This window comes from Equus caballus, chromosome 26, assembly GCF_041296265.1.
Source record: "Equus caballus isolate H_3958 breed thoroughbred chromosome 26, TB-T2T, whole genome shotgun sequence".
Classification (NCBI taxonomy): Eukaryota; Metazoa; Chordata; class Mammalia; order Perissodactyla; family Equidae; genus Equus; species Equus caballus.
The window spans coordinates 46874496-46894048 of record NC_091709.1 but is presented as its reverse complement, the minus strand read 5'-3'; the positions used below and the strand labels follow the sequence as shown (position 1 = coordinate 46894048).

The 19553-nt window shown below is 47.7% G+C and overlaps 1 protein-coding gene across 6 annotated transcripts in view; it reads left to right on the top strand.

Annotated features, from left to right (window-relative positions):
- UBE2G2 (ubiquitin conjugating enzyme E2 G2) overlaps positions 1-16121 on the top strand; it is a 36122-nt gene extending 20001 nt beyond the window's left edge. For all 6 annotated transcript variants that reach the window (XM_023630294.2, XM_070252341.1, XM_070252342.1 and 3 more), the window contains 3 exons: positions 7458-7576; positions 11423-11563; positions 14287-16121. In XM_023630294.2, coding sequence (XP_023486062.1) covers positions 7458-7576; positions 11423-11563; positions 14287-14399 — 373 coding nt within the window. In that variant the 3' untranslated portion in view covers positions 14400-16121. The remainder of the gene's footprint in view (positions 1-7457; positions 7577-11422; positions 11564-14286) is intronic.
- Positions 16122-19553: the final 3432 nt, after the last annotated feature.

Here is a 19553-nt window from a genome sequence, read left to right as displayed (position 1 = left end):
CATGCCAGTCTTCCTCTGTGTTTTAGTATGTGGCCTGACAGCACAGCACGGCCACTAACAGAGTGGTGTAGGTCCATACCTGGGAACTGACCCTGGCTGCTGAAGTGGAGCTTGCCGAATGTAACCACTAGGCCACTGGGGCTGGCCCCCTAGGGATTTCTTTAACAGAAGTGTTATGAAGATCTCTATGCGAGGAAGTTTATTGCAACATTCACTGCTGTAATAAAAAAACAAAAGGAACTGTCATTGTTCAATGTAATTTATGGAACATCCATACGGTGGAATGCCATGTAGCTCTAAAAAGTTTTTGGCAGAATCTATGGACTGCCATAGAATGATGTCCACAATGTGTTATTGAGTGGAAAAAGCAAATTATGGAACAAGAGGTATACATCAGTGTTGTCTGCCAGGGATGATCTTGCCCCCTGCGGGACATGTGGCAGTGTCTGGAGACATGGTTGGTTGTCATAACTGGGGAGTGGGGGGAGCTCCACTACTGGCATCTAGTGGGAGCCTGCTGGACCCCCCGCTGTGCACAGGACAGCCCCTCATAGACATCACAGAACTGCCCAGCCTGAGATGCCAGTGGTGCTGAGGTCGAGAAACCCTGGTGTGGCATGAAATGTTTCCCCCCAGTGTAAAAATTTTTAGCAGCTTTATTGAGATATATACCATAAATTTTACCTGTATTAATTGTACAAGTCAATGATTCTTAGTAAATTTATAAAGTTTTGCAGGCATCACCACAACCCAGTTTTAGAACATTTCCAAAAAGGTCCTCATGCCTATTCCCCACCCCACCCTCAGCCATAGGCAACCTCTGGTCTGCTTTCTGACTACAGATTTGCCTCTGCTGGACTTTTCCTACAAATGGGATCATAAAGTACTTCATCTTTGTGTCTGGCTTCTTTCACTTGGCATAATGCATTTGTGACTCCTCGTGCTGCAGCATGTCATAGCTCCTTCTTTTATGGCTGAATAGTATTCCACTTGCTGGATGGGCCACAGCTGGTTTATCCCCTCCCCCATTGATGGACATTTGGGTGTTACCACCTTTTGGCTGTTGTGAATAGTGCTTCTGTGAACACTTGCATACCATTCTGTGTGGACATGTTTTCATCTCTCTTGGCTAGAACATAGGAGTGGAGTGCTGAAGTATGGAGTAAATTGATCTTCACTGTTTTAAGAAACTGCCAAATTGTTTTCCAGAGTAGCTCACCATCTTACATCCCCCAGCAGTGTGTGTGTGTTTTCGTTTCTCCTCTTCCTCACCCACGCTTGGTGTTGTCTGATTACAGCTCTCCTGGTGGGTGGGAGGTGGTATCTCACTGTGGATTTGATCTTCATTGCCCTAATGACTAATGATGTTGAGTGTCTTTTCATGGGCTTATTAGCCATTCGTATATCTTCTTTAGTGAACTTCAGAGCTTTTATCCATTTTTTAATTGAGATGTCTTCTTATTGTTGAGTTGTAAGAGTTCTTTATCTATTTTGGATATGAGTCCTTTATCAGATGTACGATTTTTCAAGTGCTTTCTCCCCGTCTGCAGCTTGCTTTGTTGTTTTCTTGATGGAGTCTTTTGAAACTTAAAAGTTTTGAATTTTGATGAAATTTTTTTCTTTTATAGATCATGCTTTTTTTCTTTTATGGATCATGCTTTGGTGTCATATAACCCAAGGTTACTAACGTTTTCTCTTATGTGTTCTTTTAGAAGTTTTATATTTATAGCTCTTACATTTATTTTGATGCATTTTGAGGTAATTTTGGGGTGTGGTATTAGGTAGGTAGGAGTCCAACTTCATTCTTGTGTATGTAGATGTCCGGTTCTCCTGGCACCATTTGTTGGAAGGGAAATCCTTTCTGCCTTGAATTATCTTGGCACCTTTTTCAAAAGTTGGTTGACCACAGATGTAAGAGTTTATTTTGTGCTCTGAATTCTGTTCCATTGGTCCATGCTTATCCTTACACCAGTGCCGCACAGCCTTGACTTTTGTGGCTTTATAGTGAGTTTGACATTGGGAAGTGCGAGTCCTCCAGCTTTGTTGTTCTTTTTCAAAACTGTTTTGCGTGTTCTTGGTCCCTTGCATTTCCATCTGAATCTTCGCATCAGCTTGTCAGTTTCTGCAAAGAAGCCAGCTGGAATTTGGGTAGGAAGTGCATTTGAGTATTTAGATCAATTTGAGGAATATTGCTGTTTTAACGATCTTGAGTGGACTGTCTCTCCATTTATTTAGGTCTTTTAAAATTCCCCTCAGGGGCTGGCCCTGTGGCCGAGTGGTTAAGTTCACGTGCTCCACTGCAGGCGGCCCAGGGTTTCATTGGTTCGAATCTGGGTGTGGACATGGCACTGCTCATCAAACCACGCTGAGGCGGCGTCCCACATGCCACAGCTAGAAGGACCCACAACGAAGAATATACAACCATGTACCGGGGAGCTATGAGGAGAAAAAGGAAAAAAAATAAAATCTTTAAAAAAAACAAATTCCCCTCAGCAATGTCATAATACATTTTTAATTTTAAAATATCCAGTTTTGTGGGTGAAGGTGTGTCAGTTTACATGCAAAAAGCCTGGGAGAATAACCAGACTTAACTGTGGCTACCTTGGGGAGGTGATTCAGGAAGAGGGTGAGGGAGGTATTTGCTTTTTATTTTATGTACTTAGGTATTTGAGTATTTTCCAACGTGCGTATATATTTCTAGTTAAAGTCAAAGTTTATGTCGTGATAGTTATTGTCTATGTCAGAATTCACTATAAAGTTCTTGTAATTGATGTACTTATGTAGTGCACTTTTTTCTTTCAAAGGTTGGCCCTGAGCTGACATCTTTTGCCAGTCTTTTTTTTTCTCTTCCTCCTTCTCCCCAAAGCCCCCAGTACATAGTTGTACGTTCTAGTTGCAGGCCCTTCTAGCTGTGCTATGCAGGACACCACTCAGCCTGCCTTGATGAGCCAGTGTTAGCTCCACGCCCAGGATCCGAACCGGGGAAACCTTGGGCCACCGAAGCGGTGCACGCAAACCCAACCTCTCGGCCCCTGGGCTGGCCCCTAGTGCACTTTAAATATAGTTGAAATATATTTGATTTAAAGTTTTCAGAAATGTCTGTATTGCAAAAAAAAAAATTAGAGCATGACTGTAGTCTTCTTTTGAACAGATTTAATGATGAAAATAATTATATGGAAGAAAATCTGTATTTGCTACTACCGTGATTTCCTGAAGTGGAAGGCATCTTTCCTCTTCCTCCTCAGAGTTCTGAGCATTGGTTCCTTATCTTAGAATCACCTGGGGCACTTAGAATACAGCAAAAGGAAAAAGCGCAATAAAATGACTATCTGGGTCATCCCCAGAGATGCTGCGCTGAGGCAGGCTCGTGCCGGGCTGGGTGGCAAATATATAGTTTGTGTTGAGGCTGCCAAGTGCCCATGGAAAGGTACTCGAGGGCACTTTCCCCGGCGGTCACAAGTCCCTACAGTCCGTGTAGTCTTCCTGCAAGGGTGGGAGGTCCTGTGAGCAGGAACCTTCCCGGTCAGTTTATGTGCAGTTCCCCTGTGCCTGGCATGGTGACCTTCAGCAGCAGGCACTCCTTCAGTCTTTGCCTGGGGTGAAGCCCAGTGATTTGAGCGTTAAAGGCACAGCAGAGCAGAGCAGAGCTGGTGTCCCTGGGCTTCTAAAATGCCCTAACATGGGGGCTGTTCGTGTAGCCCACCTGCATCACTGTGGCAGGGGCATTGGCAAGAAGCATTTGCTGAACCTTGGGGCAGAGATTGCGGGAAGGGGATGGCACTCCTGCTGTGACACCAGGTGCCCCTCAGGGCCCTCCCTGCTGGGTGCTCTATGTGGTTTGTGCAGCGTGAGGGCAGGGACCTCTGCCCCTGGAAGTGGAGGGTGTTTAAGAAGCAGCACGTCTTTCCTTTTTATGCTTCAGGTCCTTATGACTTCTGGGAAATTGTGGTCCCTTAGTAGTCCAGTTTAAGTTTAAATGCTAAGGAATGGGTTTACAGTCTCCATTATTTAAAACCTTGTCATACGGATGAGACTTTTTGTCTATGTGCTGTGACATACTTGAAAAAGAGGACAACAGCAAAACCCGTCAGCTTCTTCAACACTTGCCGCAGCTGGAGTGGCGTGCAGGCTGCGGTCCTGCACACGCCTGGCGGGCAGATTGCTCACTGACAGCAGAGACACCCACGCTCCACGATAAGGCACTCTGGTCTCCCCATCACCTTTGCCTTCAGGATGAGGCCTGTAAGCTGCTTTTGTTACTAGATAGGGTTTTAGAAATGAAAAGCAAAGAGAACAGTTTTTCACTGGAGATTAATGTTGAGAGACTAAATGAACATTTTGCCAGCTTTCATTGGCTCCGCGAGGGTCCGGGTGTTAGGATGGTGCGCAGTTGCAGGTGTGGTGCAGCTCTGGGCGGAGGGCTGAGTTAAGCAGTCGTCCTTCAGTCGTTCTTCTCGAGGAGCGACATTGCTAATCAGTGGTCAGGTTTAGACTGTCAGTGTTGCTCTCTCAGTATTTGCTCCTTAGCATCGAATTCACCTAAAGCCAGTGATTTGAAGCGAACTGTTTGAAATGTGATTGCAGAGTAGAGCATGGTTATTAGGCTTTACTCTAATACTTGTTTATCTCTGAGCTCTGAAATCATTTAGGCTGTTATTTTAATCAATAGGATGGAAAATAATTTGCAGGCTTTGAAGAATTTACATTGGCTTTGGGTAAATTTGTTTTGTTTCCTTTCTTCTCTCTTTCCTCTGCTTTTTTCTGAAGGTTTTGAGATGATACCTTCTTTAGTGAAAGAGAAGTGAGGCCGTCCTGGAGTAAGGCAATAAAACTTGTCCAAAAATAACACTAATTATGCTCCCTGTCTTGGTTCAGGAATTTACTCGATAGCGTTTTCCATCAAGTCAGCAGGCACGCCGCTGCACCCGTGGGCCCACCTGCATGCCTGTCCCAGGCACCAGGGCATTCTGGAAGAGAAAGGAACCCCAGTTTCAAACCGGTAGCAACCCAGAGCATTTGCAAATAGCTTTGATATTTAAGATGTGGGAGCACTGTAGGAAATGTTTGATCATGCTTCTGAGGCTACAAACGACCCAGTGGATTTTCTTTTTTTAATTAAAAAACGCCCTATTATAGGAAACAAAGAACTGTTATCAAAGTATTGAGCAAATACCACTTGGCTTGTTCCAGAAACGCTACCCAGACATTTTTTCCTCTTCTAACTCATAGGTGCCAGAAACACCGAGGCACTGGCAAACATTCCTGGAGTATTAACAATGTTGCTTTTAAAGATCTTTTCTTGGCCCAGCTTTCTGAGTTAGCAGTTTGAACTGTGTTCTACTCCGAACTGGTACTGAACTGCCTTAGGAACTTGGTGAAGTCAGTTAATCCTTGGTCTTCCCAGCTTGGCTTCACAGTGGCGTGAAAGCAGTGCTCCCTGGCACCTTTCCTCAGGAGGACCTGTGGTGTACTAACGGAGTGGCATTTACCATCTGCTCTGAGCTGGAAAAGCAGAAATTTCTATGGAGCAGAGGCGTGGGGTGATCGGAAATCTCTCACCTGTGGTCGGTGCAGAGGGAGAGGCTTCAAGGGCATCCTTTCAGGAAGAGCAGCACAGGGCTCGAGCCGCCGCAGGGAGCTGCCCAGTGTGGGTGGTGCTCGCTCCTGTGCGGCCTGCAGCCCCTTCCCCGGGACGGATGCCCTCCCTGGCAGGAGCCAGCCCCACACTCAGCTCTTCTTCGTGTGGCTTTCCCTGTCCTGGCTTCCTGCCAAGGCTCCAGGCCCTGCAGCACAGTGACACTCACCGTCCAAGACAAGGCAGCCGTCCACTCTCGTTTCCCAGAAAGTAGCGAGGACACAGTTTTCAGAATCGAGATTTGTCTCTTAAATTGAAAAAAATTCTGCCACATCTTTTCGCCTTGTTATCGTTTTGACCATTTTGCTACAGCCCAGCCCTCTGGGCCCCACTGTGGTGGCGCTCTCAGAAGCCCTCAGTGTTGTCACCGAATAAAAGCACACTCTCTGTTCAGTTTCTTTGGGAATTTTTTGGTCTTTATCCTTTAATTGTGGAGATAAATATTGTTTCTAATATTTGCAAATCTATATTTTTATTTCATGGAATCAAAATAATTTTGTCAAGATTTAAACCAGATTTGTACTTTTAAAAAACAATTGAAAAAAACGAAGATTGGTTTGTTAGAAAAATATATTTTAATTATTTGTTTTCCTGTGCCATATCTTGTATTCGTTGTGAAGGGCAGCAAGTCTCCCGTGTTGAAGTGCTTCTGTGGTGACCGAGGTCCCCGTGCCCTGTGATGGTCCCCTACGTTGTGTTGTAGAGTTAACATGTTGCAAGCCATCACGTAGGGAGACAGAGGTGTTTCTAGGGGACTGCTCCTCTGAGCTCTCATACGTACAAGGGGGTTTGCTTTCTTATTTATTGGATTTGATGGGTTATGCCCAAAGTAGTTGCTACTGTTTCAGTGTCTGTAGCTGTTATTCAGCAGTTCTCTTTCCTTCTAAGAATTTCCATAGTAAAGATGGTCTAAGATTTTTTAAAACTACTCTAATGCATGTTTTATAAATGGAATTTGTAAGAGGAGGAGGAGATCATCTCTCTGTTAAGATGTGAGCTGGGTGGCTCTCTTCCTCTCCTGGCCTTTGTGTCTTGTATGTTGGTCAAGACAGTGTTATTTTATTATGTATGGAGTTTTAAAATTTGACAGGACTTTTGAAATGGTTTAGTCCATTTCTGCCATTTCCCACAAGGAGGCTGTAAACCCAGGCAGACAGGCGTGCACGTGCCTAGTGATGGTGAGGCTCAGGAGACCATGTGCCGAGGCTGTGGCCCCGGGCTCCGCCCACGGGTCAGGGCTTGCAGCCCTGGTACATGCGCGCACGTGTGCACGCCCGGCCTGCTGCAGTGAGTTCACTGATCACGTGTGTGCTCTTTATCATCTGTTTCTTGAAGGTTACAAATAGCACTTCTAAGGCACATTTAAAAATTAAAAATAGCCTTTGAAATAACAACCCTTAACCCCTCGTTTATTTACTACAATAGAATCTTGCTCTAACATGTGCCATAATTTATATTTTTATCCTCAAATGTAATTGTACCACATAACCAGAAAAACAAAACCCCTAGGATCTTGCAATGTTGGCATTAGTTCTTTTCTCTGATCCCATTATTGTGGATTTTTGCTGCGCACTCTCACCTTTACTGATGTGAAGACCGTGCCTGTGATTCACTCCTGGTGCTCGCACCTAAGATAAACCGGATTGGAATGGGACAATGAGATATTCCTTGCTATTCATCAAAAAGTACCCTCATGGTTATTATTTAGATAATCTTTTCATGTGCATTCATAAAGCTGCAGGAATTTCCTTGACCCCTTTCTAGAGTGTATAGACATGGAAACATCTGCCCTGAAGCTCTGTCTTTGCTTTGTGTCTTCCAGGGGCCCGGAGGACACCTGTTTTGAGTTTGGTGTCTTTCCTGCCGTCCTGAGTTTCCCACTTGATTACCCATTAAGTCCCCCGAAGATGAGATTTACCTGTGAGATGTTTCATCCCAACAGTAAGTGCTTCTGGGAGTAGTTTTGATGGAACCTGGAGAGGCTCAGAGCTGCAGAACTGTGTGAAAGGCAGTACGAGTGGTGTGGGCCGTTGAGACTGCGGCAGGTTGGTCATGGTGTGGTTGACGTCATGATTGCAAGTTTGAAGGACAATTTAATGTAGATAAAAGAAAAATGTGGCCCTCCAGCTGGATGCCAGTTGTCCCGGCCCTCCTTTGTTTAGTGGAATCGTTGGAGGAAAGGAGCGTGGTGTGCCCTCAGAGCGGGTCGTGCGAGTCTTCATCACAGCGTTCATTTCAACAGTGGGAAAAATTGAAAGCAGCTTAGGTATTCAGCAGCAGAGAATTAGTTAAGTTATACTAATTCATTTGGTGGAATACTATATAGATATTTTAAATGATCTACAGTAATATTTAATGATATGGAATGATATTTGTGCTATTTTGAATGAGAAAAACAGGCTACTAATCAGTAGGCCTATTACAATTTAATTTTTTTAAAAAAATTCACATGTAAATGTATATAACTGGAAATGTAATACAAAGATGTTAAAAATGATTCTCTTTCAATGGTGGGATCATTTCTTTCTTTTTATAAATTTTTTCTTTTTTTACGATTGGCCCTGAGCTAACATCTGTTGCCGGTCTTTTTTTTTCTTCTTGTCCCTAAAGCCCCTCAGTACATAGTTGTATATTCTAGTTGTGGGTCCTTCTAGTTCTGCTGTGTGGGACGCGGCCTCAGCATGGCTTGATGAGCGGTGCTGGGTCTGCACCCAGGATCCGAACCAGCAAAACTCTGGGCCACCAAAGCGGCGCGCACCAACTTAATCTCTTGGCCACAGGGCTGGCCCCAAATTTCTTTCTAAAATAGGTATTACTTTTAAAAAGGGGAAAAAAAAGTCATTTAAATAAATTTACTATACTTTAATGAAAAAAAAAAAGTGGTAGCACGGATCGGAATTCCTGAATGGCTGTGGTTTTTACTTCTCTCTTTTACAGGTGGGGGATTATAGATAAGAGAATTAAAGAAGGAAACATATTTTCAGTGATCATATTTAGAATAGTGTCCTTTTTTTAAATGATTATTGCTACTAATAATCATGATCTTAATAATTGTGGAGAAGAAGAGCAAGTAAGATATACTATTTTGTAGAAATTAAATATTTACTTATTTGAGACCAATTCCTTTTCCTGTACTTCTCTGTGTATCAAATAGCTAAAGGCTAATTTAATACATGAGACATTTTGTAGAATTTCCTGAGCCGTTGAGGTCTCACTTGGTTTACGAATGAACCCGCTTGGCACACCCTCCTCAGTCTGCTCCTAGACTCCTCCCGCCCCATGAAGGGTTTCACCATGGCCAGCCAACCTGGTGGGACGCACTCTCCCCTGTTGCACTTGCAGCCCAGACCTTCATCTGGAGCATGTCGTTCACATGTTGTTACATGCAGATAATTAGCTTCCTCCTCAGAGAGACTGTTTTGTACCTTTTTCTTATCTCAGCATTAATTCAGCTCCATGTGCCTGTTAGGAGCTCAGAAGAATCATTCATCCTTTCCAGAAGCTTGGCCATGAGCTGGCAGTTGTTGAGGTCAGGTGATGCGTGTATATGGCATTCATCATACTGCTGCCATCATACTGCTGCCTACTTTGGTGTCTGCTTGGAATTTGGCATAATAGAAAGTTAAAAAATTTATTATGGTTTATAGAGTTGACTGAAGAGGCCAACAATTTCAAGTAGATTAGCCATAAAATGCACCTATAAAGAGGATTGTGGGTAATTAAAAAAGTGAAAATAAGATTATATTGAAGATAAATACATTCTTTAGAACAATGCCTGTGACATAGAGTTACAGGCAAGTATGGCCAATAAACTGATTAAACTAGTGAGTATATACTAACAGTAGTCTGATAATATTATTTTTAATGATCAAATAATTAATACAACTAGTTTTTAAATTTGGCCTTACTGTAAGTGGGTATATATTATTTTTATTTTGTAAAAATTATTTTGGAGAAGAACTATTGGATTAGTCTACCAGTATCATAAAAACTGGTCAATCCATAAATACTTTTAAAAAATAATTCAACACATTTACTGAGAGTTGCTGGGGTGCAGTGGTGAGCAAATAATGGACAGGGCTTGACCATCCGGAACACCCAATCTGCAGGCAGGGGTGGACGTTGCTGGGAGAACCTTGCAGGTGGGCATAAGGTCCTTCACACAGGGAGGTCGGGGAGAGTGCCCTGCCGGGGCAGTGGTGGACCTGGCCACCTGCAGGGAGAGCAATGGGAGCTCCCAGGCTCTGTGGGGGTCGGGCAGGGGTCTAGTGTGTGCAGAGGCCCTGTGTGAGGAGAGTGGGGGACAGGATGGTGGGGACCAAACCAGTTCAGGCCTTTGAGTCCATCTGAAGGATTTTGATGTTTCTCCTAGGAGCAGTGGGGACCCCCTGAGGGCTTCTGAGTGAATGTGTGGGAGCAGCATGACCGGCCCGGTCTTTGAAAGGGTTATTGTGGTGTATTCTAGTGTAGAGGGCAGATCAGAGGGAGCTGGCTAGGACACTGCTGTGTGGTCCAGAGGAGAGCGGCTGGCAGCTTGGAACCGAATGTGGGCGTTGCTGAGGAACAGATGTGGATGTGGAGGGATTCAAGGGGGCTTTAGGAAGCAAAGCTGATGGGGTTCAGTGAGAGAGAGGGTGGCAGGGACATGTCCGCTTTTTGATATTTCTGGAGTGTACAGTGTCACCGCATTATGTGCACTGTAGACGGACATCCTGATGTCCACGACAAATATGCACATAGTTTCCTAAACTCTTTCCTTCAGTGAGAATTTGTGGTAGTTTCTGGATAGCCAAAGAGCCAAAACCACTAGAGCAAGGGATTGATGAAGAAAATCAGAGACCAAGTATCAAAGAAAGGCTTTTGGGAGGTAAATGAGAAGTACTGGTCACATCTCTAAATTTTCATGAAATTCTGAGCTCATGAGTGAAGGTAAATTAAGTAAATTTATTTTAAATTGTCCATTTTTATTATTATAACTTAATAGCCTTATAATTTTACAAGTGAGTCTATCCAAATGGATTCCTGTATATCTGAGTATATACTGAGCCATCTGAGAATTTCCCCAAGTGTGTGTAAAAGAAAAATAATACAGGCTTTTACTTTCTCGATAGGACCAGTTACATACTGTGACTTCAAAATTCATTTTTCTCTGATCAGACCTTGGGTATCTTGTTAATGATGCTATTTGTTGGGAGATGGATTAGATTTAGGCACAGTTGATTTCCAGAGAGTACAGATTATTTTTCCATTAGAATAAGTTACCAAGAGAAATCACAGTGCCTATCTTTTTCTGGATATTTAAATAATTCCAGTTACCTTTGTCCTAGCCACGTGAACATATATTTTACACAGTCCAGTTTAGAGATTTAATGGTAGAATTAGAGATACCTAAGAAACTAACTCTGAAAAATGTTGTGAATAATCCTAATTATGAGATATTTTGATGAAATATTTGACGGCCAGATAACCTTCATTTTCTCCTTTTGGATATAATACTTTAAGCAAGCCATGTGAAGGTGGAATCGTCCCATGACTGACTAGCACGGACAGACTAGCCCAGAGCCCTGTCAGTGAGTGCGCAGTGAGTGCCCTGAGAGGCCTGCACAGGCTCTCCGGGACCAGTGGATGTGGGCACGATGCTCAGGCTGCAGGTTATGCTCCATTTGTGCGAACAGCTCACTCCCTGTGTCTGCACCACTTGTCCCCTTTTCTCTGTGGGACCTGACCAAGTACTGCGTCACCCCGGACCATTCTCTGTGCTCAGCTGCTGTGTTCTGATCCCTGCAGTCTACCCTGATGGGAGAGTCTGCATTTCCATCCTTCACGCTCCGGGCGACGACCCCATGGGCTACGAGAGCAGCGCCGAGAGGTGGAGCCCCGTGCAGAGCGTGGAGAAGATCCTCCTGTCGGTGGTGAGCATGCTGGCAGGTAATGCTGGGCGGTCCAGGCTCCTAGGGTGCTGGGCGCTAACCTCTGGTAGAAGAAAGCGCTACTAGAACCAGACAACACGGGGCTGCTGCTCTTTCCTCGTTTAATCCTTACAGTTCCCTTCTGTTCCGTAGTCATTGCTGTATATATACTGTTTTCTGCTTTTCCATTTAATGCTATTTATATAGACTTTTACAAGTGTAAGCGTACTTTATATAATTGTGAATTTGAAGGTGGTCTTGTGTCGTGTATATCGTATTGCTGACCATAAGTAACCATGCTCTGCTCCTTGGGCATTTCATTCGTTCATAGGCATTTTTGGGGGGACCTGCTGTATTGGAGACACTATTCTGGGGTGTAAAACTCAGTGTGACATAACTCCAACTTTAAGGCCCCACATCCTAAGGGAACTTTCCAAATCCACCAGCAGTTACAGGCCACTGTGATAAGTCGTGAGATGGGCTTTTGGGCCAGTTTCAGAGATGGGACTGTCTGGGCTGGGTTTAGAACATGTAGGCATTCACAAGGTGAGGGGGAGGGAAAGGCATTTGGGGTGAGGCAGCTAACCCTCGTGGGGGCGCTGCCAGGGCTTGTTACGGCTGGAGCCCAGCTGGGGGCGGGGGAGCCCTGGGGAAGTGTGCTTGGCCAGAGCCTGACCCTCCATGGGGATGTTAGATATTCAGGCTGTGCCTCAGAAGGATCGTCCTTGCAGCAGAGTGCTGGTCTGGAGGAGGAACGAAAAGTTGTTGATTGGGTGTACAGTGGCCTGAGAGAAAAGATCAGGCTTAGAGGAGGACAGGAATGGTCCTGGGGCCGAGAGGAAGGGGTGCGTTGAGGAGACTCAGGCTCACTGGTGTGCAGGGTGGCTCCTCTGTTTCTGACCTGAGCGCCTGGATAGAGGGGTGCTGTCTTTGGGGACAGAAATCCAGAGGGAGCAGGATTTAGGGAAGAGAAGAGTTTGGGGTCTGAGTGTCCACCCTCCGCGGCTGTCTGGGAGCCACTCAGCTGAGGGCCAGTGGTGGAGAGTGTGGAGTGGTCCCTGGATAAGTAGGTGACGAGTGGGACAGGGGATAGTGTAGAAAGGGCTTGTGGAAGGAAAGGAGTTCTCAGAGGAACGTAGGAGGAATGGTCTAGAAAACCAGCAAGAGAAAGAGGTTACAGAAATGGAGGCTCGGCAAAAGGAGAGATTTGACCGTGCTGTGGGAGGCCCCAAGGAGGAGGCTTACCTCGAGCGGCTGCTTGGGCTCTGGCGGAGTCAGAGGAATGTGGGGTCCAGGACTTCAGCGCGCGCACGTGTTCTAAGGTAGAGACACAAGGAATCGGGTGAGGAGCATTTGAAGATGAAAGAGAGGCAATGATTGACTGTCTTCAGATGGCAGCTATAAAGTCTACCATTATGCACAGTTTTGCTATAAATTGCTTTTTTTTTTCTTTAGGTTTTAATGTATTCTTTACATATGCCTCTCTGATTACATGTCCTTTGCTCTGAGCTGCTTTTCCAGCTCCATCACCACACCCAGCTTGGCCGAGTGTGCCTCTCCCCTCCTGCCCTGCCTGCTGCCCTGCTCAGCCGTGCCCTCTGGCCTGACCTGCTCTAGGGGCAGCAGCTCTCTGACCCTGTGCTAGCCATCTGGGCACTGGGGCTCTCTCACAGATGCTGGGTGGGAGCAGGGCTGGCTCTGTCCATGCTCATGTGCTCCCTGTGCACAGGCCCAGTCGGGGGTTCCCTAAGTACCACATCCTTTGAGAGGCCTGCAGGACCCCCTGTCATTCTGCCTCCTGCCATCTCCTTCCTTGAAATGAGGCATTTGTGGGTGTGCAAGTTCTGTCAGCCCACTAGACAGTGTCCCTCTGAGGGGCCACATCTCTGTGCCCTCGGCCTACCTAGAGTCCAGCATGAGGCCTTGCGCATCAGACCTAGTGAGGAAGGGTTTGCTGAGTAAATGGAAGGAGGGAGGGGAAAAAGTCATTTGGGTTAGAGAAACAGACACCATGGCAGCGTGGGGCAGCAGGGCTGGAGTGTGAGGAAGCGGCCTGGGGCCACAGTGGGGCAGGACTGTGTTTGCTGCATGTTGACCTCTTGGCCACCTTTTCTGCCTTCACAGCATTCTGACCCGCTGCACGTCTGCGCTTACTCACACCTGCTGCTCAGCAGTTTATAATTCCAGTTCTCCCGTCCCTTCCTGGCAGACCCCGGCTGCCTCTGTGTTTCCTGATCCCAGTTCTGAAGGGACTGCTGGCCCCAGCAGGCCAGCATATGGACTGACCAGCCTGAGATCAGCAGGCCACATGTCCATGGTGGGGGATGTCTGCCTTGCACTGTCCTTTGATAGTTCTGGGAAGGGAGCTGCACTGAGCAGGAGCTCTGAGGGGGAGGACGGGTCTCCACCAAGTGCCTCTGAAGGGGGCATAAACAGGCAGATGGGTTGCCTGTAGCTTGCTCTCTGGGGTGAGGTCACAGGTCATGTGTAGGTTATTCTAGTGTTTCTAGAGCAAGCCCGAGATAACTCTTGTGGGCACTTTTAGACACTCAGAAGGTAGGAATCATGAGAGTGGATCTTCCTCACACCCCTTCTCAGTCTCTCCCTCAGGTGAGAGGGCTCTTGTTTCTGGGATACATCTCTGGAAAGAGCCATCAGCGTTCTTAAATGAATGGAACGTCAGGCCAAGTCCTTATTCTTTAGAGTCCCTTTCACGTGGAGAATGTCTCTCTTCTCTTTCAGAGCCCAATGATGAAAGTGGAGCAAATGTGGATGCTTCCAAAATGTGGCGGGATGACCGGGAGCAGTTTTACAAGATCGCCAAGCAGATCGTACAGAAGTCACTGGGGCTCTAAGGCCTCGCCCACGCGTGCGTGCCAACACACACCACCAAGCAGTTTCCAGTGTTTCTTCTCTGGAACACTTAGTGACATTGGCAATCTGTGCTGGTACCAAAAAAGGCAAGCTTACAGAACCACAGCATCTATTTTTTTTTCCCAACCTTTCCACCCCAAACATGCTTCTCCTCTGAAACAATGGTTTATGTAGGATCATGACAGCTGGATGCAGTTTCAGTGTTCCTGGCTCGGCAGTTTAGGTGGATCATCCAGGCTGTCACCACTACCTCGCTCAGATGAAGCCCCTACGAACCCAGCAGTCAGTGGCTTCCCCTCCCTCCCGGAGTGCTGAGGGGGTCCATGCCGGATCCCAGGGGACTAGAACCAGTAATGCTTCTTCTGAAGAAATGGGGTCTGTAGCCAGAGCAGAGGGCCAGGGCCAGGCGTTTCTGGGCCCTCTGCTTCCCTGGTGCCCGTGAGGAGTATGCAACTCTGTTTCAGTGCTTTATACTTTACAAGCAGGTATTTTCTTACAGTCTGGTTACATCTTTTTCATTTGTTGTGTATTACAAACTATCGCACTTAGAACAACTTTCAGGAAATAAATACTTTTTACAAAGGTGGATTAATGAAAAAAATGGAGTACATGGAAAAGAAGTTTATTGCTGGTCATAAAGGCCAGTGTTTTTTTCTAATCATATTTATCAGAGATGTACATTTATGTCTTGGTTACTTGGGCATTGCTAGAGCAGCAACATGAGAGACTGAAAGTTTTAGTCAAAGTTTCTTCTGGAGCTACTGGAGTTTGTCTTTTCCAGTCTTAAAACTGGGAATTTCTAAGGTTTGTACATGTTGTTGGACCGGGAACTTTGTAGAGGATCCTCCTTCACAACTTGGGGTTGGAAGGGAGTCTGCTGTTAGAGGAGAGCGGAGCACAGAGCGTGCCTTATCCCCAGACTTGACCGGCGCTCGTGGAAGGGTGGCATGCGGGACCCCGGCCTCAGAGTGGGGACAGAGCACTTACTTGTGGTTTGTGATTCTGACGTGGTCTGGATGTTCCTGGCAGCTCAGCAGCACAGGGCCGGGGCCTCCACTATAAGCAATAACAGATCTGTTGCATGCAGAATCAGATAGATGTTCAGCCTGTTTCAAACAGGTTAAATTTAAGTAGGAATTTCTATTTTTGGAATAAAGGACAGTCTACAAGACTTACAATAGATTTCATTTTGCATTGCCCTCTCCTTCCCTTTTATGACAGGTCTGGTGTACAGCAGTCTGATTTACTGAAGCCTCACGCATAATTTCTTAGTGTTAGCAAGGGCTCCATATTGGGTTTCTGTGGAAACCGGATTCTTTCCTTCTCAGAAGGGAATCATTTAACATTTGAAATTCAGTACAAGAACTTGTATTTGGAAGCAGCTGGTGAAAGGAGAGGTATTGTACCTAAAAAGTATTTTCAGGACTATTAAGTGAGATGCTGTCCTCTCCATAGAGAGGAAAGAAGTGGTTGTGGGGGGTGGGTGTGGTTCGTGGACACAGCTGTAGCCACACTAGCAGGCAGCCGCAGGGAGCTTCCATGACATCCGGGGAAGGAAGAGAGGCAGTCTCTTTGCAAAACAAAGTATTTTTATTCATTTGTATTTATTAAATGGAAAAAAAGAGAAAGAATCCCATGGTGTCCTTATTCTGTGGTGGAGTTTAAGTACTATGTTAAAAATAAAGTTATATATTTTCCCCCTATTCTGTGCTATATTTTTCTTTGGATTTTTATATAATCCTGTGGAAACCCAAGACCAGATTGCCTGCCATGGACCCCAACAGAGGCCCTGCAGCAGAGGCACCTTCCCACAGGCCGTGTGTGTGGCACGGGATTCCCACAGAGGAACTGACTAAGTGCTGCTTTATTCTGAAGACCCATGTCAGCTTCGGGAAGTTTCATTTGCTTGCTTCCCTTCCTCAATTCTCGGTGTCCTCTTCTCTGGAACTCTCCGGTTTCCCAGTCGGAGTCTGACTGGGGAGCTCGGGTCGGGGGGCTGTACGTTTCCAGCAGCCTGAGTGGAGCTCAGCGTTTCCTTGGACTGAATGAAGCAGCAAGCTGCAGTCGCGTGCGGAGGAGCCAGGATGTTGAGACCACACTTCAGTCGTGCAGATGGCAGGGGCAGTTGGTTCTTGTCAGGACTTTGAAATCATGGTCGCATTGGACCTGCCTCTGAAGCTTGTTGGTTAATGTCTTAGGCAAGAGGCACAGAGGGGCCGTTCAGTGGTGTAGTGGTTAAGTTCGCAGGCTCCACTTCGGCAGCCTGGGGTTCATGGGTTTGGATCCCAGGTGCGAACCTACGCTTCGCTCATCAAACCATGCTGTGGCAGCATCCCACATACAAAATAGAGGAAGATTGGCACGGATTTTTAGCTCAGAGTTAGTCTACCTCAAGCAAAAAGAGGAGGATTGGCAACAGATGTTAGCTCAGGGCCAATCTTCCTCACCAAAAAAAGGCAAAGGTGTCCATTTCAATGATTTGCTGTTGCTGTTTTGGTGACTGTCATAACTGGCTTTTCTTTGCCATCCCCTGTGATTTTGTTCTGAGACGGGTCCCCAGGCCTCCCCAGAGCCAGGGCTGGCACCTTCTTTCTGACTCCAGGCTCTCTGCCCCGTTCTGTGCTGTATTCTGAGTGAAGATCTCGGCCCCTCTTTGAGCAGTGTTCATTGTGCCTTTTGTTGAGGCTTTTGCAGTCATACTTTTAATATTGAAGATCTCTGATGGGATGCTGAGTTGGGGTCCCCAGGACCACCCCTAGGTTCAGTGATTTGCTAGGACTCAGCTATGATAACATGACAGTGAAAGGCCACAGTGCAGGAATAAGGCGCGTCCCAGGAGGTCGGGGACAACAGGCGCATGCTTCCAGAGCCGCGCCCAGGAGTCACGCAGGACGCATTTTACTCCCCAGCATGGAGCTGTGATGACACATGTGAGGTGTCTACCAGGGAGCTCATCAGAGATCAGTGTCTGGGGTTTTTGTGGGGGCTGGTCCCGTGGCAGCCTCTGCCTGACATGTACCAAAATCCAGCCTCCTGGGGGCAGAGCAGGTGTCAGCACAAGTCGTGATGTTTGTACTAATGGTTTAGGCCCAGTGAGTCACTCTTCTCACTCAGTGGTGGGGACCCTGCACAAATGCGCGTTCCCAGATGCCAGCCAAGGGCCAGCCTTGTGAGCAGGGTCAAGGGTGGCCATCCCCGCCTGCTGTGCACAGATAGACTGATTCTCCTCCTTGGGGATTTTAATTAGATTTATTTCATGTGAGTTGCTCTGTTAAATAATGTTTCCTTGTTTCTTCTTTCATTTGCTGCATTTGGTGCCCCTTTCCTGTGGTGTTGGTTTTCTCAGATATTTGGATATCTTGGGTAAATGTCCACTCTTATTTTCCTGTTTGCCTGTCTGGTTCCAGGGACAGAGAGGGGAGTTCTGAGGTTTTATCTTCTGGGTTCGGGAGCTTCACACGCTTGTGGGGCTCAACAGCCCCATTCCCTGTGTTTGCCTGGGGTCGGCCGCGGCCTGTGCCCTGCGGCGGGGGTGCGTCTCGCAGGCTCCATGGCCCTGGGTCCCCCGTCTCTTGCACCACTGACTGGAGGCGGAGCTCGCAGGGCAGGCACTCTGCCTTTTCCTCCTCTGTGTGTGGGCCGCGCCTTCTTCCAGTTCACTTTCTGTGCAGCCAGATTGCTCGGTTTTCCACAGTAAGTACTGGTCTGATGCATTCTTTCTGTACATGAGTCAGAGTTCCTTGGTAGAATCCAGAGCCCGCTCTAGTACACAGAAGGGGAGGCCCAGGAGTGCCTTCTGCCGCCTCCCTGGCCCTGGACGCCGTAATGCCGGCAGCAGGACTGTGGCCACCCCTGCCACAAGCCCCCACCGCAAGCTTTCACCCCTTCCCCATCTGAAGCCCATTCTCGAGTCTGGCCAAAGGCAGCCACGCGTCCAGGGGTTAGAGGCAGGGGACCCTGGATGCCTAGCGTGGGGATTCCACCTGGGGACTGGGAGAAGAATACTAAGGAGAATTGAGGTAGCCACGGGGGCCAGAGAAGCCAACTACGTGGTCCTGGGCTGATTCTTAACAGTCCTGTCCTGGGACAGGGTGGCTGGGGTATATCCTGGGGTTTTCCTCTGCTGCCTCCCCAGCTTGTCACTTAGGCCTCACAAGTCCTGCCAGTGTGACTCCCAGTTTGCAGATGTGCAGCAGAGGATGTGGCCAGCAGGGTATCCCCGAGGCCTGTGGTGCTGTCCTAGCTCTTTAAAGCACATCACAACACTGGGGGCTTCCTGGGAAATGCCGACTGGTCCCTGGGAGGGCAGGCCATGCTGAGGTTCGTCCTGTGGGGCCTGTGGAGGTGGCTTGGGGCAGGTTGGGAGAGGCAGCTTAGGCTGATTCTGCTGGATCCTTGGACCAGTCCCAGGAGGAGGTCTGATTACAGGGGAGGTGCCCCACGTGGACTCTGCCACGCCACACATCCCCTCCCTGCAGCAAATGGCATTTCTCGGCTGAGCAGTGTAGAAGCTGGAGGCTCACTCAGTATTACGGCCCCCCAGATCTGTCCAGGTCATGTGCCCCCATCCCCCCAAGACTGGGCTTTGTAGAGGGGACAGTACGTCTGTCCACTCCCTGCAGACGAAGAACATGTCTGCCCTTTCTACCCAGGAGCCCTGCTGGGAGCGCCTTTCAGGCCTTGTGTCTGGGCCCCCTCCTGCCCTGGCCCCTTGCAGCATCTGGCCCTGAGTCCTGGGTATGAACTCACCTCTGCCCACCACCTCCCAACTCGAGTGAAGCCCCAGCCTTGGTAACGAGGAGGCTGCCCCTCCACCCTGCTAAGTGTGAGGCCTGCCACCCTCCCCTGACACCCCTGAACCTCAGGAGCCTTGGTTTTAGGAGTGGCTTGGGCACCTGCCTCCTGGGGGTGCTGCAGGGTCCTGTGGATGGCCAGCTGAACACTGTAGCCAGCAGCCCCAGGCTGCCCTGGGCGCACAGACTCCCACAGTGCTCACGGGGGTTCCATGAGGCGAAGGTTCCTGCCCAGAAAGCCTGGGCTGGAGGTGGAGACGTCTCTGGCCGCAGCGCTGCTGCCCGCAGCACACTCCAGCTGCGTGTGGCTGGAGGCGGCCACAGCTGTGTGGGGTGCGCTCC